General features: G+C 55.6%; 2 protein-coding genes across 4 annotated transcripts in view; both read right to left on the bottom strand.

Moving 5' to 3' along the window:
- Positions 1-89: 89 nt before the first annotated feature.
- Positions 90-8,840, bottom strand: SPATA32 (spermatogenesis associated 32). 2 transcript variants are annotated; one of them, XM_084863484.1, is made up of 5 exons: positions 8,685-8,840; positions 4,534-4,588; positions 3,025-3,724; positions 1,690-2,762; positions 90-1,178 (listed from the first exon to the last, which is right to left on the bottom strand). In XM_084863484.1, the coding sequence occupies exons 1-5, from the start codon at positions 8,695-8,697 to the stop codon at positions 1,076-1,078; spliced, it is 1,944 nt and encodes a 647-aa protein (XP_084719610.1). In that variant the 5' UTR covers positions 8,698-8,840; the 3' UTR covers positions 90-1,075. The 2 variants fall into 2 exon arrangements, with proteins under 2 accessions (XP_084719610.1, XP_084719609.1); XM_084863483.1 differs by lacking the exon at positions 8,685-8,840 and having other exon boundaries at positions 4,534-4,956.
- Positions 8,841-9,789: 949 nt separating this feature from the next.
- Positions 9,790-26,913, bottom strand: part of MAP3K14 (mitogen-activated protein kinase kinase kinase 14) — a 44,861-nt gene continuing 27,737 nt past the window's right edge. For both annotated transcript variants that reach the window (XM_084862635.1, XM_084862634.1), the window contains exons 4-16: positions 25,995-26,205; positions 25,307-25,897; positions 24,282-24,419; positions 18,915-19,044; positions 18,568-18,699; positions 17,990-18,094; positions 16,059-16,222; positions 15,201-15,351; positions 13,600-13,977; positions 13,378-13,484; positions 12,753-12,897; positions 11,678-11,778; positions 9,790-11,383 (exon numbers count right to left, since the gene is read on the bottom strand). In XM_084862635.1, coding sequence (XP_084718761.1) covers positions 11,219-11,383; positions 11,678-11,778; positions 12,753-12,897; positions 13,378-13,484; positions 13,600-13,977; positions 15,201-15,351; positions 16,059-16,222; positions 17,990-18,094; positions 18,568-18,699; positions 18,915-19,044; positions 24,282-24,419; positions 25,307-25,897; positions 25,995-26,205 — 2,518 coding nt within the window. In that variant the 3' untranslated portion in view covers positions 9,790-11,218. The remainder of the gene's footprint in view (positions 11,384-11,677; positions 11,779-12,752; positions 12,898-13,377; positions 13,485-13,599; positions 13,978-15,200; positions 15,352-16,058; positions 16,223-17,989; positions 18,095-18,567; positions 18,700-18,914; positions 19,045-24,281; positions 24,420-25,306; positions 25,898-25,994; positions 26,206-26,913) is intronic.

The raw sequence follows: 26,913 nt of genomic DNA, 5'->3' as shown, positions 1-26,913 counted from the left end.
CCTTTCCTCATCCCTCCTTCCCATCTCCTGCCCCCTCCCCGCCAGCCCTCACCCCATCCTTAACTGATGGCCCCTCCTTAATCCCCGTTCTCCCAGACCTTTGGGTGCCTCCCCTCCCAGCCTCCTCTCAAGGCAGCCAGGCCCTTGAGGATCTGCCAGGCTGGGTTTTCCCCAGACAGAGAGCCTTGGCCCAGAGTGGGTTCTGGTCCAGGCTGACCAGAGCCCGTGGCATGGCCCTGCCTCCCCTCTTCTCTCTCCCTCTCGTCCCTCTTTATACCCATGTCCAGCCCCACACTCAGAACTCTGTTCCCTCATTTGCTGCCATTTCTCTCCTCTTGCAGAACCTTCCCCACATTACCCACCTTCCCCTAATGTGGGGAGGCTTGTGCATTTGTGTGTATATATATCTAGTACATGTCTGTGCTGATGCGCTTGTGTGCATGGCATGTGTGGAGCGTGCTTCCTGTGTGTGTGGATGTTATGTGAGTGCCTGTCTGTATGATGTGTTGGTCAGCTGAGTGTGTGTGTGTCTGGGTTGCATGCACTATTACACATGGCTCCCCTCTACATTTTGGGGTGTCTCTAACTCAAGGTTGTGGGCTCCTGGTTCATTATTTCCCTCCTTCCTGCCCCAGGACAACATCCTCATGGAGAGAAGCAGGAAGAAAGAACTCCATCCAGAGACACCTTCTTGCCTGCTCAGGCCGCATCCCCCTTCCCTGAGACTCTCTCTTTAGATGTCCACGATGTGTCCCTGGCTTCAGGTCAAAGGGGAGCCCCATTTTATGATCTAAGGACCTGAGCCTCAGAGCGGGCAGAGGCCTCCCCATGACTAGCCATGAGTCTCTGTTGATGATATGGAGGCTGGGGGGAGGGGGGGGTGCAGGCAAAGTGGAACTACCCGTGGGGAGCGAGCAGGGACAAATAGGGCTGGTGGAGCCCTCAGGGGGCAGGGGGGCCTGCGGTAGTTAAAAAATGGTGGTGGCATCCCTAAAAAATCGAGACAAGGACTTCGCAGCCAGGTGAGTTCACTGGTACAGGAGCTTCTGCAGGAAAGGTCTGAGCACTGGAGGTTTTATTGGTTTTGTTTAGTGATATTTCTGGGGGAAGAAGTGGGCAACAGCTTAAAATGGATTTTCAGCGTTAATGGATTCTCTTTCTTGGCTCCCGGCACTGAGCTGCAATGCAAAAGAGAGGGTGTCACTTTGGATCCAGTGAGGGGGCCCAGGGAGAGGGATGAGCCCAGAGGCCGCTCTGAGGAGGGCGCTGGGGCAAGAGGACCTATTCCTGTGCACACTGATGGGCAGCTGACATTCACTGAATGCCAGGGGGTGCTGGAGAACCCCTCCCCCGCACTGGCCACTCGGTGGGAGTGTCCTGGGCTCAGGGCCGAAGCCAGCAGGTGCTTGGCATGGAAGTCGTCAGCCTGAGCATTTCTGATGAGGGACACGTCATCTGCCCACTGGGTGAGAAGCTTCCTAATGCTAGAATGGCCCTTCCCATGTGGAACCCAGGTCCCTGGCGAGCCCTGGAGTGCTCCCTCTCCAGGTCCCCAGGCCTCCTCCAGCCCTGGCCTCGGCACTGCACCCACCACTTCCTCCACCAGCCCCTCATTCCCACTGGTCCCTGTCCTCATGAACCGGAGGAGCGGCCCTCCCACATGTCCTCCTCGGTGCCAGCCTCACTTACTCTTTCCTGTCTTCATTCAGCGAAGAGGTCCTGGCTGGGGCCTGGATAAACCTGATTTTCCCTTTAAAGGGGGTCTTGCTGGGCTCCGGCTTGCTGACGTCAAAGCAAGGGTGAAGGGTCTTGTCTTTGGGCTCGGGAGGTTCCTGTGGCTTGGGAGGTTCCTGTGGCTCTCCAGCTTCCAGCGACTTCTCAGATGGCCTCTCTTTCAGGTCAGAGGGCGTCTCCTGCTCCTCGGCAGGTGGGGTGGTACTCTGTACCCTGGGCACCGCAGGGGGCTCCTGCTCCTCAGGCGGGGTGGTACTCTCTACCCTGGGCACCGCAGGAGGCTCCTGCTCCTCAGGAGGCTCCTGCTCCTGGGCAGGAGGGGTGGTACTCTCTACCCTGGGCACCGCAGGGGGCGCCGCAGGAGGCTCCGCGGCCTTCGGGGGTGGGGGCTTCATCACGTGCTCCAGGAGACTGGGCAAGTCCCTGTTGCTGGAGGAGGCGATGGCCAGGGAGGAGGCGAAGCTGACCAGGTCCTTTAAGGTGATAGGTGCTGTGAGGGTGGGGGAGGGCAAGCAGGTCTCTGAGGGCTGCTGGGTGCCTGCTTCTGAAAGGGCTGGCGGGGTGCTTGTGTCCTCCAACTGCTTTACGGGGACCGGCTTCTGAGGGCCCAGGCGGCTGGCGGTCCTCTCTGTGCTCTCGCCACGCTGCAGGCCGGTCTCCATGAACAGGCTGCACTCTGAGACCTGGTTTTCTTTGTCTGCCCAGAAGAGGTGCTTGGACGTCTGCACAAAGATGGAGCGATGGGTGGGGTCCATGCATTTCTCGTCCGTGATACTCGTCCGTGTCACGGAGGCTGACCTCGCTTTCCACAGTTGGATGTCCTTCTGTGTCCATGTCTTATCTCCGGGCTGGAGGGATTCTGCCCTGGACCTCGGTTCCTCCAAGTCTTCAAGCGTGGCCTCAGGCTTAAGCATGGGTGTGGGGAAAATGTCCAACGGCGGCACAGCCTGGGCCTCCTGCTTCGGTTCTGTGTCTTGTTCCAGGTCCTCTTTAGGCGGGAGATTCAAGTCTGGCAATTCATCTTCCTTCTGAAAAGTTTCAACTGGAAGCTGAGGGCGCCCCTGCCCCTGGGGTCCTGTCCTCCCTTAAACCAATTCCTTGCCCTGCTCCCCTAACCCCCCCACCCCCCACTATTCACTTCCGCCCCACTCTTGCCTCTTTGCAGAGACCTTCTGGGGAAGGGAGGTGGTGTGAGCAAGTCAATATCATTTTGGTACTAGGGCCCCAGAATTGTCAAGGCTAGGGGTTGGTTAGAATTTAGGGAAGATGGGCCTTGTCTACCACGGTTACCTTTTTTCCATTTTCCTCTTGGGCAGGCTGGGATTCCTCTTGTTCAGGCTGGAGCTCATCTTGGGCAGGCTGGCATTCCTCTTGTGCAGGCTGGCGCTCTTCCTGTGAAGGCTGGACTTCTTCCTGTGAAGGCTGGACTCCTTCCTGTGAGGGCTGGACTTCTTCCTGTGAAGGCTGGACTTCTTCCTGTGAAGGCTGGACTTCTTCCTGTGAAGGCCGGACTTCTTCCTGTGAAGGCTGGCGCTCTTCCTGTGAAGGCCGGACTTCTTCCTGTGAAGGCCGGACTCCTTCCTGTGAAGGCCGGACTTCTTCCTGTGAAGGCCGGACTTCTTCCTGTGAGGGCCGGACTTCTTCCTGTGAGGGCCGGACTTCTTCCTGTGAGGGCCGGACTCCTTCCTGTGAGGGCCGGACTTCTTCCTGTGAGGGCCGGACTTCTTCCTGTGAGGGCCTGCGCTCCTCCTGTGAAGGCCGGCGCTCCTCCTGTGAAGGCCGGCGCTCCTCCTGTGAAGGCCGGCGCTCCTCCTGTGAAGGCCGGCGCTTCTCCTGTGAAGGACGGCGCTCCTCCTGTGAAGGATGGACTTCTTCCCGTGAGGGCCGGCGCTCCTCCTGTGAAGGCCGGCGCTTCTCCTGTGAAGGCCGGCGCTTCTCCTGTGTAGGCCGGCCTTCTTCCCGTGAGGGCTGGGTTCCGTTTAAGTCAATCCTAAGACAGAAGGAGACAGATTGGGTGACAGGGCTCCAGGGGCTGGTGCGATGGCTTTAGGGGGGAGGAGGAGCCTCCTACAGGGGCTGGCAAGATGCCCCCAGCTTATCCACTCCCCTGGCTGTTCCCACTCTAAGAATTCTGGAGTTGCAGTCTCAAACATTAGTGCATTTAGAAAGTGTCTGGAGAGTTTGCCAAGTTGTCTCTCTGGCCCCCCACAAGGAGGGACCCAGCTGGTTGGAGGTGAGGCCCAGGAATCTGCATCTTAATCAAGCATCTCAGTCAGCTGATGCGGCTCACTTGGAGAACCAGCGCCCAGGAAGTGGTTCCTCATAGAAGGAAAAGCCCAGAGCACTGCCTTTTCCCAACCGGCTCGGTCCCAGCTCGACAGATGTGAAGAGCAGAGATGGGTTCCCTCAGGCTTGTGGGCCATGTGCTGCCATCTTGGCCCCTTGCCTTCAGTGCTCAGCCATGTGACCCCCTCTCCTTCCTTAGGCACCTGCCCAACCCCAACTCGGACAGCTCTGTCCTTAGAGCAAGGTGCATCTAAGGGGTCAGGTCCCATCCACGTCCCTGGGTATGCCCCACTAGCAGGAGCGGGTGCTACCCACACTCCCCACTCCCTGCCACCCCCTCCCCCACAATGGCCTTTTGGCTTGGATAGTATCCTTGGGGAGATTTTGAAAATAGATGGAGGGAGATGCTGGGTTGGGGGGGGGGGTACATGAAAACTTGGCAGTGGTGGCAAGGGTTGGCGGTCTTGGAAGGTGGGGGAGAGGTCTTCCAATGACGGGGGAACTGGTTCTCACTGTGTCTCCACTATGTCCACCGAGTCCTTGCTACAGCAGGGAAATCCATCAGCACCTGGCAGAAAGAAGGCGGTGAGGGGTTCTGGAACATGGGCTGTTGGCGATGCTTCAGCCATCCTCTCCATCTCTCTCGGTTCCTCACCTTAACCCCTTTGCCGTTCCCTCTCCCATCTTAACCCTTGTTTCCTCCCTCTTCCTAGCCTGGGTCAGCAGACATGAAGACCTATCCTTCATGTCTGCTCCCCTCCACTTTCCATGCTGGTCCATGCTGGCCCTCCTTAAGGGTGAAGGCTAGCAGTACAGAGTTCCATTTACTGAGAACTACTAACCCAGGCATTATGTTGAGCACTTTCTGTGCTTATCTTGTTGATTCAACAAAAAAGAGGTTCATTTGCCCAAGGTCCTTCAGCTGATCATTCAGGAAGTCAGCATGTCAATGCAGATTGGACTCAGGAAACTCAAGTGCCCTGTCCTGCATGCTGTCCTATCCAGGAGCCTGGAACTGTGTGGGGTTCCCCGTCATGTCCACATGAACCTTCCTCATCTCCCTCCATTCCTGTCCCTCTGCCCCTTTCTCCGCTCTCTTCCAGCGAGGCTTCAGATCTGCCACTCAACCTACCCCTGTCCCTCCTCCTATCCCTAAGAACACCCTCTCTTTCCCTGGCTTCTCACCCCATCACGTCCTGGGTCATCCACCCCCAACTCTGGGCTCAGGTTCTCAACCCAGGTGAAGCTGACACGGATCTGATTTAGGATCTCTGATAACCCTCTGCAGACTCCTTGGGGGAGGTCTTCCCACTCAGGTTTTTGGCATATTAGATCCCTCCCTGGAGATTTATGTCTTTTACTGCAAAAGCTCCCCCCTCCCCCAATCTCTGGGAGTGGGAGGCAGCAGGCTGTCCCATTCCTCGACTCCCAGGGTAGTGGGTAGGGGTTAATGGTTAAGTTTCCTGGGCAAGCTGGGTTCCCAGGAGCCTGGAATGTGGCAGGAAGTGACAACCCTGGCTCTGGCTGAGAACTGCTCCCAGGATTATATCAAGAGGATCAGGATGTGCTGTGGTCTCTTCCTAGAGATGTAGATGCTGAGGAGGGTCCTGGCCTGGCTGATCCAGGGACTGGGATTTGGGCTCTTCGGTGTTCAGCCAGGGCCGTGGGATCCTGGATCAAATGGGCTAGAAGTCTGCTTCGCCTCCTTGACTATCACACGCCCTTGGCTTCCTCCCCGCCTCTCATCATCAGCTTCAGCTTCACCTGCCCAAGTGCTGCTCATCCCAGGCCTCTGACTTCACAGCCTTCCTCGCTTGTTTACCAAGTTTCCCTCTCTACTGAATCAACATCCTGCAGCCTTAATCCTCCCATGAACAGCAACTGGATGTGGATGGGAGGAAAAATGATCATGGTGTGGTCCTCATAGCAGCACTGGGGGTTGGAAACACAAGTCTGAGTTTGACTCAACTTGGGACTTCTGTGACATTCTGTAGTGTGTGAAATAATTTCAGTTTCCAATTGCCGATTGCTAGTAAATAGAAATGTATTGATCTTGCAACTGTCCTAAAATCCTATAAGTTCTAGTTTTATTTTTAAATAGATTCATAGGTTTTCTACATAAATAATAATGTGTGTGACTCAAGACAGTCTTACTTCTTCCTTTCCGATCTAGGTGTCTATTTCCTTTTCTTGCCTTATTGCACTGGGAACAATCTCCAATACAATGCTGAATGAAGTGGAGAGTGGATGGACACCCTTGCTTTGTTCCTGGGCTTAGGCAGAAAGCTTTCAGTAGATCACCGCTAAGTATGATATTGGCTGTAGTTTCTTTTTCTTTAAATACATTTTTATTGATTTTAGAGAGGAAGGGGAAGGGAGAGATAGAAACATCAATGATGAGGGAGAATCATTGATTGGCTGCCTTCTGCAAGCCCCCTACTGGGGATTGAGCCTGCAACCCAGGCATGTGCCCTTGACTGGAATTGAACCTGGGGACCCTTCAGTCCACAGGCCGACGCTCTCTCCACTGAGCCATGCTGGCCAGGCTGGCTGTTTTTCTTATAGATGCCTTTTATTGGGTTGTCAACGTTCCCTTCTATTCCTGGTTTACTTAGTGTTTAGTTAGGAAGGGATGTTGGATTTTGTCTGATGCTTTTTTAAAATTATTGAGATGGCCGAAACTGGTTTGGCTCAATGGATAGAGCATCGGTCTGCGGACTGAAAGGTCCCAGGTTCGATTCCGGTCAAGGGCATGTACCTTGGTTGCGGGCATACCCCCGGTAGGGGGTATGCAGGAGGAGGTTGGTCGATGTTTCTCTCTCATTGACGTTTCTAGCTCTCTATCCCTCTTCCTTCCTCTCTGTGGAAAATCAATAAAATATATTTTAAAAAATAAAATTGAGATGATATTTTTATTTTATATTCAGTTAACATATTGTTACATGTTAACATGAATACTGTTATATATTTTCTGTTAATTCATTTTATGGTGAGATACCCTGATTAAAATTTTTAAAAATTAATCTTGCATTCCTGGAATAAGCCTCATTTCGTCATGATGTATTATCTTTTTATATACTGTTGAATCTGATTTGCTATTTTTCTTCATTAGAATTTTCACATATATGTTCATGAGGTATACTAGTGTGTAATTTTCTTGTCTTTGTCAGGTTTTGCTCTTAGAGTAATTCTGGCCTCAGAGAATGAGTTGAGTATTCCCTCTTCAATTTTCTGAGTTTGTGTAAAATTGGTTTTATTTCTTCTTTATGTTTGATAGAATTACTGAGGCTGTCAAGAGCAGGATTTTCCCTTCATTTCCACTTTCTTCTACTTCTTCACCCACATTCATGACATTTAGATTCACTATCAAATAGTTTTGTTTTCAGACAAACTCAGCTGCTCTTCCATTGTCAATAGCAATGCTTGTTTTTATCACTACCAAATCACTCTGTTGTTCATTGCCCTGGTACAGTTTTGTGCAGTCTTTATAAAAAAAAAAAATAAATAAATGTAATGCCTTTACTCTTCCTGGTGTCTTTTTCATTTTAGTGACCTTTACACTTTTTGCCGTACTTGGAAAATATCCGGTGTGTCACTGTTGGTCAGGGAAACGGCAAGTTGGATACATACACGTGCTTTTACTTGGGGCCAACCCCTCTCATTTCTTCAGGTGGGGCGGCCAGGAGTCTGAGGAGCGTGAATGAGAGCCCTCAGCTCAGTTGGGGTTCAGCCCTGGACTATCCCTTGGCATCATGGGTACTGGGAAGGGTCGGGCGCTGAAGATGAGAAGGTGCCGCAGCCAGCCCATGGCTCTCCTTGGACCCAGAGCGGGAGGCGAGCCAGAGAGGCCTGTTGCTGACCTACATTTTAGTTTAGGTAACTCATCAGACACAGGCCTACTTAGCATAAGAACAACCCCTGAAGGGGGTGTAATAAACGTTGCAGGAAGTTGCATTCCTTAAAATGTCTGCTACCCCACAAATTTGGGAAAGGAGATAAGCTGCTCTCTGGTTGTTGGTTTTTGGCACAGTTTATTATTATTATTTTTTATGTATTGGTTTTTGGCGCATTTTAAAACGCTGGCCCATGTGTGTTTTCCAGGGAGAGAAGGTCCTGAGGGAAAAGCCCTCATTCCGGTGGGGGTCTGAGCCCCCATTATCAGAAACCGGGGAGACCCAGGGCCCTGAGGGCAAACATCGTTGCCCCTTTTGCACAGTGAAGAGGGCAAAGCACAAAGGAGGTGCTCGTGACACAGCTGTTACAGCGGGTTGCCTTTTGCTTCCCGCAAACGTTCCAAGCCTCAGTCGGGGACAATTAACCGTGATGTGCGCGGCGGTGTGCAGTTTGGATGATTCAGGGGTCGTTCGCTGGGCACAAGGCTGTTCCTGGAACCTCGGGGCAAGAACCCTCGAATCTGCGGCCTTAACCCCAAGGTGTCCATGCCAGCCCGTGCACACGCAGGCGATGCCCCGCCCAGGGCCGAGGCCTTGGGGGTTGGGGCTGCCCACCCCATCCTCCCTCACACCCCCCCCCGCCCTCCCTTCCTCAGGTGCACCCCCACACCCGTTCCCCGGGACCGGGACCCTGCCCCGCTCTTTCACTCCCGCCCCCTCCACGGAGCGGCCCCTGGCGCCCGCCCGCCCGCCCCGCGGCGCCGCTCGCACCTGTCATCCCCATGCAGACCGAGTGGGCGCCCCGGAGGCTCTGGCGGGGAGGGATGGTGGCTGCTGCCCCTCCACCTCCACTGTGCTCTGTGGTGGGGGCGGCGGAGGGCTGTGGGCGCCGGCGCCTGTGATGCCGCCGCCTCTGTGACGTCCGCGAGCCCCGTGGGCCGGGAACTGCGCCAGGATTTCCGGCGCGTGGGTGGGCGCGGCCTAAAGGGGGCGGGCTCCCCGGAGGCCCCGCCCACCCCTTCCGCCGGAGCCTAAACCTGAGCCCAGCGGCTCCGCTCCTCAGCGGGCGGGCAGAGGAGGGCTGGGCACGGGTGAGCCTGCGGTCGCCTAGACTGGCCTTTGCACCTGTTCTGGCTCAAGGCCGCTGCCCTGTGTAGCCAGGACCCCTCCAAGAACCCATGGAACCTTCGACCTTCACCCCAAGGTGGGCGGGTATGCCCCTGCGCACGTGTGTACACACACACACACACACACACCTCTCACTTGTGCATAGCTACAAGGAGTGTGGAGCCAGATGAGACAAGGCACCCTGTGCGCTGGTGGCATCCACCCTCAGGCAGGCCCCTGCCATCTGGGTCCCCACTCTGAGAAGCCACCTCTGATCACGGACAGGCCTCAGGAGGTGGCTGGAAGGGCTGGGAGTCCAGGTCCCCCCCCCCCCTCCCCCCCACACACACACACTTCCCCGCCCAGTTCAGTTCCCAGGAGCCTGGCCTCGGGGACAGGAGCAGCAGGTGGGGCAGCCTTTGCTCTGGGCATGCAGAGTGCCCCCACTATCCATGCCTGGTCAGTGCCCCGGCCTTTTCTTCTTCGTTGTCCTCCTCCCTTCGGCCTGGCAGTGTTTGGCAGGGACTTCCCTGCTGCCACCGGTGGGGCATCTTGCCAAACTGGTCTGACGGATAGCTCAGAGGGGGGACTGGAAGCACCTACTGGGGGTGGTGGGAAAAGCAGCTCCACTCCAAGGTTGGAAGCCGTCCTTGCCCCAACATAGGGCAGACTTGACAAGATCCCTCCCATGAAGGCAAAGGGAAGCAGCAGTGAGGGTCCGAGTCTCTGCAAGGAGGCGACGGGTGGAGAGAGCCATGGTCTGAACACGTGTCATCACTCCAAACTTTATTGCTCACAGAGTACCCTACAACTCGAACTCTGCAGTTCTTCATGTACTGGGGGCCGGGGTCTCTCCCTGGGGAGCAGGATGGCTCCTTGTAGACAGAGGGCACCTTGGCAAGACTTGGGGACAAGATTCCCGAAGGAGGAATCTCAGGAGATGGATACCCCCCTCATCCCCAGGGGCTGAGACTAGCAGGCCCCCAACTCCCTATGATTCACAGTTGGTTAATGCTACATGAGTCCTGATCAGCTTCCCGCCGGAAGAGGCTGGTCTGGGGCAATGAAGAGGAATTGGGGGAGGGAGGTTTCATCTTGAATCTGGAGGTTTGAAGGCATCACATGTGTGGAGATAGGTCAAGACCTGAGTCCCTTCACCCCATCTCCTAGTCTGCTTGTGCTAGTGACCTGCCCTCTTGGAGGGCAGCCGTGAAAGTGCTTTGAGGTCATCAGAGTGCAAAGTGCAGCTGGCAGTGCCCCCGCAACCTGGGGCAGGGCAGGGCCAGTGTGGGCATGGCGCCTGAGCTGGGTCTCGGGAAGCTGGTGTGCAAGATGTTGAAAGCCGTGGCTCGGGTAACAGTAGCGCCTACATCTGCTGCTTTCTTTTCCGTCTATCGTGCCGTATCCCCAGGCATTTCCTGTCAGGGAGGTCTCCTGCCAGTCGCCCTTCACCTTTACAGAAGAGGGGGCTGAGTGCCAGCCAGTCAGGGCAGTGCCGGGCCTGCGGTTGGGGCCCAGCGCCTGCTGCCCGGGGGAAGACGTGGCCAGCAGCCAAGGGGCACGTGCATGCGGACTGAGAACCGCGTCACCGAAACACCGTCTCTGGTCCTTGGCTGAAGCTGAGTTTAGCACAGGACCCGCGCTGCAATACCCTGAAGAACGTGGTGCGTTCTCCCAGGGAGACTTCCAGTCAGGCCTTCCTCCCTCCCTCTCTGTCTGAAGAGTGGCCAGGCCAGGGCAGGGGGTCAGCAGGTCCCATTTACCCAAGGCTGGGCACACCTGCCACCTGGCCCTGGGTATGGGTCTTTAGGCACTTGACACCCTCCTTCCTGCGTAGAGGCTGAGGGGCTCACCCACCGGCTGGCTCCTGACTGGGCCCCAAACTGCTCTCCCCTGACAAGGGGTCTCTGATCCAAAGGGCCAGGCCAGCTCGTTTGAACCAGGCAGAGAAGACCCTCTCTGTTCCTGGTGGGAAGAGGCCTCGACTTTCTCCTCCTCCTCCTCACGTGGGCACGGGTGTTCTCTTGGTGGGCCAGGCAGGACGCAAGTGGGAGACCCTAGGAAGCATTTTGCTGGCGCCCCTTGGCCTGGTCCCACTGCTGAGATCCCGGGAGCACCTGAGCCTGGCTCAGCGCAGCGCATCGAGCACCGAGAAGGAAGGCTACGCTGGCTGAGTGCAGCCGGTGGCGGAGGCTGGGTTAGGGCCTGTTCTCCAGCTGGCCGTGCTTGACCCTCCAACTCCAGGCGAAGCTGCCGTCCGGGGCCAGGGTGCACTGCAGGTCGATGCCCGAGTCTGGCACCTCCATGTCGTAGCGCACAGGCTGCCCATCCTTGGTCACCAAGCTGAAGGCAGCCGCTGGGATCTGGGGCAGAACAAGCAGTGGCCTGAGACAGCGGCCCAGGCCTCAGAAGCTACATATAAAGCCGGGGTCTCCTCTCCCCCAGCCCCGGGAGCTTCCTCCCTCCGGCCAAGCAGCGCACCTGAGGGCACTACCTGCTTTCACCCCGTCCAAGTGTGGGTCCTGAGAACCCCTCAGTCACCACTGCCGGCCTTGCCCTGAGACCCTGGGGGCCATCCAAGGCCGACTATTCTCTACAGGCCATTTCTACTTATTCGGAAGCCGTCCTCTGCCCCTGGGCGTGTACCTGCCCCTTACCTGGCTGCTGATGCCCGTGGCAATGTCTCCCACCTTGACCCGGTGGAACTCCCGGATGTGCAGGTGTTCACCGTTGAGAGACTGGATTTGGACTTTCACACCTAGAATGCAAGCAAGGCAGCTGTCGGGAAGCTGCTGCTGGCTCCCCGAGGAGCCCTGAGGAGAGGGCAGCAGGCTGCTCTGAGGAAGCTCGTGGGTGATATTTAGCCTGGAGTGGCCCTAAGGTCTTCCTGGCCATTTTCTCTCAGTACCAGGATTTGCGCTGCGTAGAGCAAAGAGCTGAGGGTGGCTTCCATGGGGACATAGTCCTCCAGCGCACACAAAGCAGAAAGGAACTGGCAACAAAGACCCCCGAGTCAGACGCAGGCGACTTAGTCTGTAATGTTCCCGGAGCTGAAGAGGCCCCTGGCCGGGCGGTGCAGCTTGCTGACCATGAGTCACACTGGCCCTGGCGAGGGCCAGTGACTGAGCTGATGAAACCCTAGTTCTACTGAAATCACAACATAGGTTACGCAACCGAGCTTGAAAATTAAGTTCTGTAATTTCTCTCTGCAATTCTGACTTCAGATCCCAGAGGAGGATCCCAGCAACCTCGTTCAGAGACGGTCATTGCTCAGTTTCTTGATTCTAGGCCAAGGCTCTTGACTTCTGACTCTGTCCACAGCCCACGGGGGGCAGCGGTCCCTCAGCCCCAGTAGGAAAGGGCGAGCAGGGCCTTTGCTCTAAACCAGGGGTCCTCAAACTTTTTAAAGTGGGGGCCAGATCACGGTCCCTCAGAGAGCTGGAGGGCCGGACTATATGAACTACTAATTCCTACTGTAACACCTTGGCTGCGCTCACTGCCCAAAAAACCTGGCGGGCCGGATCAGACTCCCCTGGGGGCTGCATGTGGCCCGCGGGCCGTAGTTTGAAGACCCCTGCTCTAAACAGACTGAATGCCAAGTGCTTCAAGCTCTGGGTGCCAGGAGCCTCCCCCTCCCTTCGCCATGTGCCAGAGGACGGGAGACAAAGCTCCCAGGCTCCCCAGGCCCAGGTGGGTCAGGGGCTGGGGGTGCTGAGCAGGAGGGGGCTGTACCGTTGAAATAGCTCGGCGTGTCCGTGGGCCGCCCCCGGGCCAGCACCGTGTTCCAGCTGGAGCTGCGAGCCTCAGCCTGGCTGCCCCACGAGTGCACGCCGGAACTCAGGGTGTCCCGCGAGCTCTGAGAGGCCTTGGACGGGTTCTGAAACAACAAGATGGGGGTGGGGAGCACAGACTCAGATCCTGGGCTCAGACAACCATCTCTGGCCTTGGACTGCTTGGGGCAAAGGGGACCCGGGCCCGCCCCTGCAGTGAGGAATTGCTCTTGTTCTAGGTTGGCGTATGGCTCCGCTGGGCACTTTGGGGCTCAGTAGGAGGCTGAGGTCATGAGGGGCCTCCGAGTTGGAAGAGGGTGAGGACCTTTGCTATGGGGACCCAGACCCAAGCCTCCTTTCTCACCAGCCCCAGCAGTCAACCATCCTTGATGCCCGGCGGTGCAGGCTAGAGATGGATCACCTCCCTGAGAAACCAAGGCCCCTGCTCCGGTGAAGACCCCTCCCGGCAGGAAGGGGTGACCCCGTCACGCTCCCTTCCTTTACCCACCACGTGCACATGGCCCCTTCCCCAGCGGGACACGAAGCCCCGGCTCTGTGCCCTGGAGCCCGGTTCACGGCCTACTCACCTTCTCGCTGTCGTCGGTCAGGGAGAGGCTGTCGACGCTGAGGCACGAGAGGATTTGCTCCTGCTCCTTCAGAGAGAATGGCTGGGACAGGCTGTTCAGAAATAACTCTGCGAAACAAAGCCGAAGGAGGCTGTGAGAGGCTGGGAGGGCCTCCCTGCACAGACTGGGGGCTGGTCCAGGGGGAGGGGCTGGAAGGAGGAAGCGGGGACCCAGCGGCCGTACCTATTTCCAGCTGCTGCAGCTCCTGCTCCGGGAAGGTGGCCTTCCGCTCCGGGGAGCTGGGGCTTTTGGTGGGGGCTGGGTCCAGGGAGGACAGAGGCAAGGGTTCCCACATTCCAGACTCCTCCTTGCCCCAATTCAGGCTGGGGCACTTGTTTCGCTCTGGGGGGTCCGGAGGTAGAGGAGGCTGGGGCTTGGGGGCCCCGCCTGTGGTGTCCTCGGCTGGCTGGGGCCCCGGGGTCCCTGGTGAGGGCTCTCCCGGCTGGGCTGGAAGGGGCTGGTGAGAGGGGGCTGGGTGTGGTGGCGGATGGGCTGGAAGTGCCGGGGGCAGATGTCGTGGCTCTTTGTACTCTCCCCTCCAAGGGCTCTTCAGACCTCCCACTGCAAGACAGAGAGACACACGGTGAGGTGGCCTGGGCCGGCACCGACTGTGGTGAGGTGGCCCGGGCCTTACGAAGGGACACACTGCAGGGGGCAGCGTGTGCTCCCTCGGAGGCCTCTCCATCGAGGGCCTCCTACAACGAGAAGAGGACAGTATGTCTGATTTTTATTCAATTTCTCCCCAGGTCACAGCAGCAAGTTGAACAAGGACAGAATTGGCTCCAGACAAGGACTTTGTTAATATTAATAGTCAAGAGAAGGCCGAGACCGGTTTGGCTCAATGGATAGAGCGTCGGCTTGGGAACTGAAGGGTCCCGGGTTCGATTCCGGTCAAGGGCATGTACCTTGGCTGCGGGCATATCCCCAGTGGGGGGGGTGTGAGAGGCAGCTGATCGATGACTCTCTCTCATTGATGTTTCTGGCTCTCTATCTCTCTCCCTTTCTCTCTGTACAAAATCAATAAAATATATTTTTTTTTAAAGAAAAGTAAAAAAAAAAAAATAGTCAAGAGAAGATTTAAAAACCGTTCTGGGGTAACACCAACTCAGAGTTCCCTGCTAACTGGCCTCCCTGACCCCTCTCACACAGGCTTCCCCGGGCACCATTTCTGTGGAGTGGGAGGCAGTTCACCCCTGAGCCATCCTTACAACGTCCACGTTGGGGTCGGGAGCTACCTAAGGCCCCTCTCCTGTTTTATTTATTCCCTTTTCATCCCCACAGCCACTGCCTTTCCCCCACCAACCTCCCAGGTAACATTCCCTTATGTTCAATGTGCCATGTTGGGTTTGATCTCATTCTTGCAAAGTGTTTGTGGTTTTTATTTATCTATTTTTTAATTTACCAAAAAGGCCCTGTGTTGCAGGCCTCGCTCCGCTGGCCCTCTTTCCGCCCGGCACTGTGGCTTTAAGCAGCCCGGCTGCTCTGTGACATGGAGCTGCTGTAACTGCTGTGCGGCGCTCTCAGAGGCATCCCCACCCTTGTCCTCTCTACTCTCCCAGGGAAGGACACCCCACTGCACCCAACTCCCCTCCCGCAGACGATGCTGCAGCGCCGTCCTCAGTGTCCCCTTAGGGATTTGTGAGAATCCCTTTGGCAGTGGAGGGTGGCTCCCAGGTCTGCAGGTGTCTGCCTGAGTGCTGACTGAGGCTCTGGCAGGCCGAGTGCCTTGCTCCTGACCACGCCAGCCGCGGCCCCTCGCCCTCCAGCCAGCACAGGGCGCTTACCTTGCTGCAGAGCCAGGGTGACTTTCCCGCCCAGCTCCAGCGCAGATGCTCGCTGCACAGGCTCTTTCCTCAGCCCCTCCTCGAGGGCCTTGGCAGTGAGAGGGGTGCAGGAAGGCGGGATCTCCCTCACAGGTGGGGGCTCGCTGGCAATCTGGGGGTCAAAAAGCAACATGTGAGGCTCGGCCGGCGTGGCTCCGTGGTTGAGCGCTGACCTATGAACCAGGAGGTCACGGTTCCATTCCCAGTCAGGGCACATGCCCGGGGCTGCGGGCTCAATCCCCAGTGTGGGGTGTGTAGAAGGCAATTGCTCAATGATTCTCTCTCATCATTGATGTTTTCATCTCTCTCTCACTCTCCCTTTCTCTCTGAAAACAACAAAAATATATTTATAAAACAAAAAAGCAACATGTGAGGCCTGCCTTCCCCCCATTTCCCAGCACCCAGCTTTCTCTTCTTGCTTCTCTCCACTGTCCCCACCCTGCTGTACTGGGGGGTTGGCCATTAGGACCGAAGTGGCCTCGGGTAGAGTGAGGGCTGAGCCTTTTCCAAGAAAAGGGGAAAAGGGGGGCAAGTACAATAGAATAGGTCAGAGCCAGGCAGCAAGATGCCCAGGGCTTCCGGGCCCAGCGGTCAGGAGGCAGGCGGAGGGGACCTAGGAGAGTTCTGACCTGCGAGGAACTCCCTCACCTAGCGTCTCCCCTTAGGCCCTCAGATTTGGGGGACACGTATTTTAGTTAGGATCCCACATTTAAGAGGCCTCTTCCCGTTCCCTGCTCCCCTCTGCCACTGCAGCCTGCGGCCGGAGCCCCGGGGCCCTGCGGGCTGTCCCTCCTGGCTGTCTCAGGGGCTGTCACTCACCTTGAGGTAGAGCGGCCCCCGGAAGTACTGGGTCCAAGGGTGGCAGCCGTTGAGCATGTGCAGCATCATGCAGCAGCTGCTCCACACGTCCACCTTGGCATCGCAGGGCTTGCCCATCACCACTTCCGGAGCCATGTGGGTCTCTGTGCCACGGATGTAGTCCCCTGAGGAGGCAAGAGAGACAGAAGCCACCTGTGACCTCTGATAGGCAAGAGCTTCGGCAATGACCACCCCAGTCCACTCCTGAGATGCCTTGAAGGTGTCTCTGTTAAAATGCTCTAAATAGAGATGAAGCCTTCACATCACACCTGCTGGGGATGAGCTAAGTCAGGGGTTCTGCTGGGACTGGTACAAAGAATACATCATCCGCCAAGACCGGTTTTGCTCAGTGGATAGAGTGTCGGCCCATGGACTGAAAGGTCCCAGGTTCGATTCTGGTCAAGGGCATGTACCTTGCTTGTGGGCACATCCCCAGTAGAGGGTGTGCAAGAGGCAGCTAATTGATGATTCTCTCTCATCGATGTTTCTAACTCTCTATCCCTCTCTCTTCCTCTCTGTAAAATATCAATAAAATATGTTAAAAAAAAAAAAAGAAAAAAAAGAATACATCATCCAAATATGGATGCTGCCCTTTGGACCACATCCTTAAAGTGCTTTTTAAAAATGGGGAGGGGCCTGGACATTGAAAATTAGGTTGTGGAAGACTGATGAATGATATATCAGTAAGTGAAAAAATCACACACCAACTTATGTTCATAAGGCTAGAAGGATTGACACCAGATGTAAACAGCATTTTTTGTTGTTCTAGTGACCTATAGTTTTATTTTTGCTTAGCTCTAGTTCCTGAAAATGCATTAGAAAAGAAATTATTTTTGAATAAGAAAAATCCCAAGTTATTTTAGAGTGGAGGGCAGGTGTCCATGTTCAATTTACATCTTCAGAATCACAATCACAATCCTTTAACAGGTAGGCACTTTCCCCAAAAGGTTGTTTTTCCTTTGGTCATCATGAAACCATTTTACATTTAATGCTATAAATAAAAAAAAAGCAGGGTGCAGAATTGGGTTATAATGGCTTATGTACAGAAAAAAACCCCCAAAAATACCTGGAAGGAATTATCTAAAATTTCATGATTGGCCGAAACCGGTTTGGCTCAGTGGATTGAGCGTCGGCCTGTGGACTGAAAGGTCCCAGGTTTGATTCGGATCAAGGGCATGTACCTTGGTTGCAGGCACGTCCCCAGTAGGGGGAGTGCAGGAGGCAGCTGATCGATGTTTCTCTCTCATCGATGTTTCAAACTTTCTATCTCTCTCCCTTCCTCTCAGCAAAAAATCAATAAAATATATATTTTTAAAAATAGTAAAATTTCATGATTATTTTCTTGAGAAAGAAAAATGGTGAGAATTCCTTTTTTCCTCCCCTTCTATATCATTTAACTCTGTTGTTGCAAGATATCTTACAATGAGTGTAGATTAACAATCAGAAAAATAAAAGTTAAAAGCAGATATTTCTACAGCTACACAGCTCGGGCCTTTGTGCCTCCAGAAACTGCTCTCCAAGGCGCGGGAAGGCCGAGGTCACAGACTGGGGGCACAGCTCCCCCAGAGAGGCCAGGCAAGAGGGATGGGGCCATGGAAGCTTCTGGGAGAAGACCTGAGACCTAGGGCCAGGCACGCAGTCTTCCCATTCTCCTCTGTGTGAAGGGAAATCGGAAGTGAGCAGCTGACATGCGTTATTGCATGTAAGTCTGACAACAAAAGCCTTATAATTCTCTAGGGTGGCTGTGGGGCTGAGCCGTGCTGGTGGACATAAGTGCTCCCATCTCTGATTCCGTTCTGGAAGGTACGGAGGACAGGCTAATACTAAGGCTAGGATCATCGTGGGGATAGGCGGGAGCCGGGGCGGGGTGGGGAGGGCGGGCGTGGGCTTACCTGTGAGCAGGGACTTCCCCAGGCCGTCAGGTCGCAGGCACACGGCATGGCCGAAGTCACAGAGGGCTGCCCGGCTCCCGTCCTTGGACAGGAGCACGTTGTCAGCTGCCAGGCGCCCGGGGAGGAAGAGGAACAGGTGAGTCACCTCGGGCCGGCCCACCCCGGACCTCCCGGAGGCAATCTTCTGGCTGACCCTCCAGAAGAGGCAGCTGCTGCTTGTGATTAGGCCCATTCGTCATGGAGGAAGGGAGGAGGGTATCATGATGGTCAGGCTCGAGGAAGGCAGCAGGCAGGCGTTCCAAGAGGGAGGGGACAGGAGAGGGTTTGCTCGGCTCTGCGGCCTCCCTCCCCCCAGTGGTCCACCAGTGTGTAGGCGCTCCATCGGGGGTTCTCTGTGGGCACCGCCCACTGAGGGCTTAGAGAACACTTCCCCTTCCCATTGCACAGCCCTGCCAGCCTGCCCCGGCCCTGCCCCGGCCCTGCCCCTGCCCCTGCCCCTGGAGATGACCAGGGAGCCCAGCAGACGGGGAAGAAATCAGCAGGACGGAGAGGAGGAAGCCGCTGGGACCAGGCCTCACCTTTGACATCGCCATGTAGGATCCTGCGGGTGTGGAGGTATTCCAGCCCTTCCAGGGCCTGGCCCAGGTAGTAAAGGGCTCGGTCCTCGGGCAGACATCCCATCTGCTTGATGAGCTGGCCCAGGGAGCCACCTAGGAGACCAATGGCCAGTCTTTACATGCGGCTCTTCCCGCCCGCCAAGCCAAGGACGAGGGCGGGTGGTGGAGAAGCAGGCCTTTCCCGCCAATGCCACGGGGTCAATAGGTTAAAAGCGGATGGACAGGGGACCGAGGTGAAACTGGGTAAGACTCGGGAAAACCCTTGGCTCTGGATTTGGAGGGAGGAGGGGTGGGACCTAGCTCCGTACCTTCCAGCAGTTCCATGAAGATGTTGACCCAAGGACCTTCCTTCACTGCTCCATACAGAGGGACGATTCTGGGCGAGGTCAGCCCGGCACACGACAGCAACTCCTCTGCCCGAAAGTTGTCCACTCGCACCTGCAAGGGCCCGAGGCGGCTGGGAGTCAGGGCGAGGGGCCAGGGCGGGCTCGCGGTCACCCTGTCAGAAACCGGATGCTCCCGGCATGGAGCTGCTGATGTGCCCAGTGAGGATTCGGAGGCCAGGCAGGGCCCTTCGGAACGAAACTGTGTACCCCTGGCTCAGGGCAACTCCCAGGGCTTGATTAAATTCCTGAGGGGCTGACGTGTGTGAACACACAAAAACTTGCAATCCTTATCCAGGCTCCGGCAGGCTGCCCACCCTCAAGTCTGCCAAACACATTTATTATTTTTTTTTTTAAACCCCAGCACAAATGACTGGGCAATTTCTAGGACACAGGACCTCCCCTCTATCAACACCCACGACGACTTCAGATGCTGGGTCTGAATTGTATCAAGACTTTGACTCTGGCCCTGACCGGTTTGACTCAGTGGATAGAGCATCAGCCTGCGGACTAAAGGGTCCCAGGTTCGATTCCGGTCAAGGGCGTGTACCTTGGTTGTGGACACATCCCCAGTGGGGGGTGTGCGAGAGGCAGCTGGTCGATGTTTCTCTCTCATCGATGTTTCTAACTCCATAGCTCTTTATCCCTCTCCCTTCCTCTCTGTAAAAAATCAATAAAATATATTTAAAAAGAAAAAGGCTCTTGCTCTGTCAGAGCCTCTGAGTCCTCACACATTCTCACGCTCATGCTGGTCCTTTCCCTCCCAGGGCTAAGGCGTCCACGTGGACAGCGCAGTGCTGTTTGCTCTGTGTGCAGCTGTTTCCCTAGCATCTGGGCACAGACGGCTTTGGGGAGGGGTTTGGCCAAGGACCCTCCGCTGGGGACTGGCGGCCGGAGAACAACCCTCCTGTCTGCATAGACCAGCATGGGGTGGCAGGAAGAAGCAGGCCCTCAGACAAGCACCCTGGGCAGAGACCCTCGCTCCGCCCCTTCGAAAGGTAGATCGATCTCCGTAATCCTGTTTCCATAGTGAAAGGTGCGGAGTGAGGATAACCAGCATGGGCCTGGCAGCCAGTGGTGCTCAGGAAGTGCTCGCTCCTCCTCCTTCAGCTCCGCGGAGAGCAGCTTAGGAAATGCTGCGGTGTTCTGAATAGACTTTCCTTCCCGCTCCCGGGGGTTCCCATGTTCGCCTACAGAGGTACCACCAGGGGGCGCCAGGGATAGCAGAACCGGCCTGGAAAAAACCGGTCAGGACCTGGCAGCTTTCTTGGGAGGGAGACATGCTGACCTGGCAAACAGCTCTGACGATGTGGGGTTTTGGACGTTTGCCTATCAGTGGAAAATGTCTCTCTTCTGGTTCCGTACAGAATCCCTGGTTTTGTTAATGAACGCGCATGAACTTTGACTCTTTGTCAGTGTTTCCAGCTCTGAACCTGTTGGCGCTAACTCACCTACAGGACTTGTTATAGCAAATGTCTGTGAACTTAGTGCTCCCAGACTGCTGCTCGAAGCACCCTGGGGCATCGCCCAGAACTTGGAAGGGCACGCCAGCATATCTTACTTTTGGGGCGACAGCAGCGACGCACGTTTATGGGACACCGAGAACACTGCCTGCTTGAGATAGCTCACTTTCAAAGCGAGGCTGCAAAGTATTCCCTTTGATGATGGATCTTTATGGAACTAGGGTTCTGGAGGTTGCTGTGATGTGGAGCAGGAAACGAAGGTGATGGTGTCCAATCTGACCTCAGAGCCTGAGAAGTCGTGTGATACCCAACAACGAGCGCATCCCAGGAGTAATCATGGTTGTTTAAGAGCAGAAGAAACATTTTCTTTCAGTTTCTATGTGCTGTTTTTCAAATGGCTATTACGTTGTTAGGATAAAGACATTATTGGACCTAATTCCTTCATAAATGGAACTGTCAGGCACTAGTTTTGGCCTCGGGTGCCATGAAAATATTACTGAGACATTAAGAGCTGAGAAAGAAAGTCTGGGGACCTCTGCTTTTAAGAGATCCAAAGGTCCCTTTAGAGTGAATTATATTAAGAGCATTCCCACCCACACAACCAAAGGGGGTCGAAGGAGACTCTTCAGAACACAAGGTGTTTAGAAGTCTGTGCCAGCTCAGGGAGAGAGGCTGGCAGGGCAGCCCCGAGGGAGCCAGGTGGGGAGAACACAGGCTGTGCGGCCCAGGCCAGCTGCCCATCTGGCCCCCCTCCCTGCTCTGGACTTCAGTGTCCTCATCCAGAAAGTGAGGGATGTTAACGAGAACTAATATTTAATACACACGTAACATATGCCAGGTACTATTCCACACTAATCACTGGTTATTTACATCTCACAATGGCCTGTGAGCTGATATCTCATCTCCACAGAGCAGGTGCTGGCGGCAGCTGGCTTCACTTGGCCAAGCCACGCGATCCCAGATCAGTGGCAGAGTCACAGGAGGCTCCCAGAACTCCGTGCTTGAGCCAGATGAACTCAGATGAATGGTGCCTAACCCTCTTTGGGCCACAGAGTCCTTTGAAAATCTGATATATAACACGACCCTTCCCCATTAAAAATGTGTGCACATCCATACATCAAGCATGTGTGCGCACGCGCGCACACACAAACTCATACACACACACACACACACACACACACACACAGAGGAGTTCATGAATTCATCCGCTGCTAAGATGAGAACTTATAAAAGCACTAGCACAGCCGAAGCCAGTTTGGCTCAGTGGATAGAGCGTCAGCTTGTGGATTGAAAGGTCCCAGGTTCAATTCTGGTCAAGGGCACGTGCCTTGGTTGCAGGCACATCCCCAGTAGGAGGCATGCAAGAGGCAGCTGATTGATGTTTCTAACCCTATCTCTCTCCCTTCCTCCCTGTAAAAAATCAATTAAAAATAAATAAATAAAAGCACTAGCGCAATGCCTATGTACCAGTAAGGAAATCTGTCCATGACATTTCATTACATGAAGAAAACATGGTACAGAACAATCTCTAGGGTACAATCTCATTTTAATAAAGGCAACAACTACATGTTTATATATGTATAACAAGTCTAAAATGATTTATGTCTGAGAATGGGATCAGGGAATAGGGAGACTTTTGCTTTTTTGGGGTATCATTTGAAATTCTTTTATAATGAGCCTATGTTTATTTGCAATTAAAAAGTAAGATCAGCCCTAGCTGGTTTGGTTCAGTGGATAGAGCATTGGCCTGAGGACTGAAAGGTCGATTTCGGTCAAGGGCACATGACTTGGTTACGGGCACATCCCCTGGGGATGTGTGCAGGAGGCAACTGATCGATGTTTCTCTCTCATCGATGTTTCTGGCTCTCTATCCCTCTCTCTTCCTCTCAGTGAAAAATCAATAAAATATTTTTTTTAAAAAAGAGGGGAAAAAAAAAAAGAACCCCATTGCCTGCCCTATCTCCTCCCCTTGGGAGAAAGGAGAGAAGGGAGGGGCTGCCAACAAGCCGTCCTCACCGAGGCCTTGGACAGCAGGAGGCGAGCTGGGAGAGTGGGTGCTCCAGGGGAGGCGGAAGCTGAGTGGACGGGTGGGAAGCTAGTGGTGCTGGAGCTTCCCTCATGCCCTGGTGAGAAATGGAGGATTTGTCCTCTTCCACTATATTCGGGTTGTTTACCTTGTTGCCTGGGACTCAGGGGAACAGCTGAGCAGCCCAGTGACTAAGCCCCCGGCACTGACCATTCATCTCCAGGACACTTCGCACCCTCTCAGGAGGGACAGCTGCGCCTTCTCCGATGGCCGGGGCGGGAGCTGCTGCCGGAGAGGTCAGGCACGTGGCCTGGCGCCCCAGGGGAAGATGAGCCACGCTGGCCAGAGCGCCGCACATGTTCTGGTCAGTGGGGGTGGGAAGGGTAGAGCTGGCTGATTTGACACAGTCTGTCTGAAGTTTGGGGTAATACCCACGGAGAGTCCCCTCACTTGTCCTGTCGCCCTGAGGCTCCAACTCCAGCGCTCTCACCCCCTGGCCCAGGTACAAGCCAGGGAAGCCAGGTGTATTAACACCACAATGTGTGTCTTCACCCCTTAAAGCCGCAGGCATCCGTCCACTCTGCACAGGCCCTGGCCTGGTTACTTGGTTTCTTTCCATTTAGGGATCAGAGTGTCCTTGACAAAAGTCGCTTGAAAACAAGGTCCATCTCTCAACTAGTCTAGTTCACCCTGCCAACGGGCCAAGGAAGTGCCCACAGAAACATTCCTGATTTCTGGCCTCAGAGATCCTGGATGCTGGCCTTGGGCCAGGGACAAAGTGGCTTCCAGTCAAGGTGAGCCGCGAGCCAGAGGGAGGGGAAAAGGGGGGCAGAGGGGAGCAGGGTTGACACCTTCCAGGTTTGTGGATGTGCGGCTGGCGGGCCTGTGTGTGATTAGACAGGAGGAGGCCTCGGTGTCAGGCCCGGCCGTGTGGCTTTGGGCAAGGCACGTGACTCTCCTGCCTCAGCTCTAACGTGGTGAGATGAGAGTGCAGAGGTGACTCATGTCTGTGTCTCTAGTTGAAGCCCCAGGTCCACAAGTCCTTCTCGCACCCTCCTTGAAAAGTGTTTCAGAGGCAGATTCAAGTCAGACAAGCCTGGGTCTCTTGATAAATCTCATTTCCTCATAATGTCCATCACCCAGGACCAAACTCAAACCAGATCTCACTCCCGCCATGTACAGACTCCCCCAGAAGGTACCTGTTAGGTCAGTGGTCGGCAAACCATGGCTCGTGAGCCACATGCGGCTCTTTGGCCCCTTGAGTGTGGCTCTTCCACAAATACCTCATGCAGGCGTGCATGTACAGTGTGACTGAAAGTTCGTGGCCCATGCGCAGAAGTCAGTTTTTAACCTGGGCGAGTCTATTTTGAAGAAGTGGCCTTAGAACGCTCAAGGGGCCAAAGAGCCGCATGTGGCTCGCGAGCCGCAGTTTGCCGACCACTGTGTTAGGTGGAGGTATTGCTCTTGCAATTGCCTTATGGCCCAGGTGTGGTGGCCCCACTGTGCGGTGAGGGGTTTCAGCCTCACACGAAGGTCATGGCGATCCGCCCGTCTTCCAGGCTCACCTGCCCCTGGCCCGGCCTCAGGAGTGGCCCAGGCGCTGGCACTCTCACATCGGCTCTCACGTGCACACATACCAAGTGCAGCTCCCACACTGAGCCAGGGCAGCCAGGAGAGCCGGGCTCCATTAGCAAGTTAGACCCATGCCACCCTGTGCCCACCTCGAAGGAAAGCGGAGGGGGTGCACCCGGCGCCTGGCCTCCCGCTCCAGCCCCTGGAGCCCTGGCACACGTTGGGGCCTACCTTTTTGACGGCACACTGGAAGCCAGTCTGCTTGTCCTCCATCCTGTGCACCTCTCCGAAGGAGCCTCTCCCCAGGCAGGGCTGGCGCGTGGCCCAGTGGACCTCCTCTCGGTACTCATAATCCACCGGCTTCAGTTTCTGAGTTGGCAGGAGAGAGGCCAGTGTCAGTGGCCAGGCCACAGGGGGACAGAGCGTTACGGTTAGGAAGGCTCTCTAGCTGGCCGCGCTGGTCAGGCTGTCAGCTGGGGCTGAGCCCTCACAACCAAAGACATCACCCAATTGGGGGCTGGCGGGGGGGGGCGGGGGGCAGGACCCAGAGAGGGGGTTATGGGAAGTAGGTGAAGGCAAGTGAGTGCCTCGAGTGCTGCCGGAGGCAAGCTGGTCCTTGTGATGAAAAGTCTCCCAGACTTGTGGTTGTGGGACAGAAATGGACATTGTGGCACTGTTGACAGTGAGAAACTATAACACAGGAGCTAAAAGGTAGAAGAAAGGGAAGGACAGGGCAGGGGGCAGGGGCCGAGGGATAACGTCAAAGATGGGTGGAATAAAGCCCAGAAACGTAAGCGTGGAAAATCACTTAGGTGACGAAGGGCAAAACCCTCATGTGTCACACCGGGGTCCTGGGTAACTTCTGAAGTTGATATTTGCTTATCCCCATTTCTCAGCATATGTATTATTCATGTAACACACGCACACGATTCAGCAGTTAAGAGGCAACCAATCAGACTAACAACAGGAGTAGCTAAAAAGAAGGAAAAGGGAGCCCGCAGGTTGAGTGGGAGACTATGCTTTTCATCCGCGATAAGCAATTTGCTGTGAGTTCATCTTTTTATCCCATGCCTGAGTGATTCTGATAAAGAGAAAAAAACCATCCCCCTAAAGGGTGGGCACTTGATAGCGGGTCTGGCAGGTTTCCAGCGACGCCCCTTCTTCCATAGCAGGTCCCCCTGATTCCCAGCTGCTACCCTTGACCCTGGATTGGTGGTGGTGGGAGGGGTATGTGTGTGTGTTCGGGGATTAGTTACCTCAGTGAGCAGGACTCCCTCGCTGTCCTCAGTTTTGGGGCTTGCCGACCAGGTCTTGGCCAGGCTGGCCAGGCTGTGGGCCTGGCCGGAGCTCACGCTTCCCTGCAGGGCGTGCACCAGGTACTCCTCCACGGAAAACTTCTCGGGAGTGCCACAAGGGGGGCAGCTGGGCTCCCGGGGTGGGCCGGGTGGGGGCTTCTGACAGTCTCTGTAGGCTAGTTTGCTCAGGGCTGGGCCAGGCAGGGGCTGATGGCTGTCCACACAGGCCAGTTTGCCCAGGATGGACTCTAGGGGGTGCTGCTTCCAGGGCTGGAGGGGGTGGAATGGGAAGGGATGGGGCAGTCTGCCGTAGGGGAAGGGGTGAGCAGGCAGGGGCAGGGGGCCTGCATCCTGGGGGTGGTGGAGTTTCCACACGTGGTTTAGACATTGCAAGGGGCTGATCAGTTTGTGGAGTTCCGATCGAGGCAGTGCCGGCCGGAGGCCTTCCCCAAGTTTCTTAAAACAGAGCTGGCCAAGGCCGGGATCCTTCAGAGGCTGGGTGAACTGGAGGGCATTGCTAATGTAGGGGGTGCCAAGCGGGGACTCGTCCTCCTGTGGGGAAAACACAGGTGTTAGGATCAGGGCCAGGCCAGGCTCAGGTGCTGGGCCAGGGCCCGGGGGCCGGTTCTGGGGGTGGCGGCAGGCTCACCTGCACCGGGACCGTGCAGCTCTCCTGCTCGGGGGTCCTGGGGAGGGGTCTGGCCACGGCCACGCCCGCTGGGGCCAGGGCCTTGGAGCCCTTCTTCTTGCGTTTCTTCCGGGCTTTGCTGCGCCGCTTCCCCTTCCAGCACACGCGGGCCATTCTGCCCTCGGTGGCGTGGGCCACATTGTTGGGGATCTGATCGAGGCTCTCAGACTGGCTGTCAGAAAGGGAACAGACATGCGTTTGGAACGTGAGGAGGCAGGAAGACATAACTGCTTAGGTACCTGTAGCTAGAGTCGTAGGCAAATCCCAGCTCACTTGGTTCGTAAGTGAACATGGAACATTCTCAAGCCCCCAGGAACCTCAGTTTTCTCGTTTATAAAACGAGGGTAGTATTTGTGCAGGTGGAGAGGTGTAAAGACACAGCTCACTGCCCAGCCAGTGTGGCTCAGTGGTTGACCAGGAGGTCACAGTTCGATTCCCGGTCAGGACACACGCCCAGGTTTCAGGCTCCATCCCCAGTGTGGGCCGTGCAGGAGGCAGCCGATCAATGCTTCTCTCTCATCATTGATGTTTCTCTCTTTCTTTCCCTCTCTGAAATCAATAAAGATATATATTTTTTTTTTTTAAAAGAAAAGAAACATCTCATTTAAAAAGCAATGCCTGGTCCCAAAGGCAAGTTTCCAATAAACCATTATCACCGGGACAGGTGCTCAGGGACATACTCTCTCTCTGCTCTCCAAGGGGAGAGTCCCTGGCGGGCCCAGGAGGCGGCCTGTGACTCTGAGGGTCACTCCGGGTGGGCATTAACGCTAACTGACAAGAGTTTATTTCTGTCACCTCCAGAGGCAGGGCCAGTGGAGGTCGGTCACCTCTGACCCCTGGTGGCCGTAGGACTGTGAGGAGCCACAGCAACAGGACATCT

The sequence above is a fragment of the Pipistrellus hanaki genome (assembly GCF_964339955.1).
Source record: "Pipistrellus hanaki genome assembly, chromosome: 16".
NCBI classification, from domain to species: Eukaryota; Metazoa; Chordata; class Mammalia; order Chiroptera; family Vespertilionidae; genus Pipistrellus; species Pipistrellus hanaki.
The sequence above is the reverse complement of the archived record's forward strand: the minus strand, read 5'-3'. Positions and strand labels throughout refer to the sequence as shown.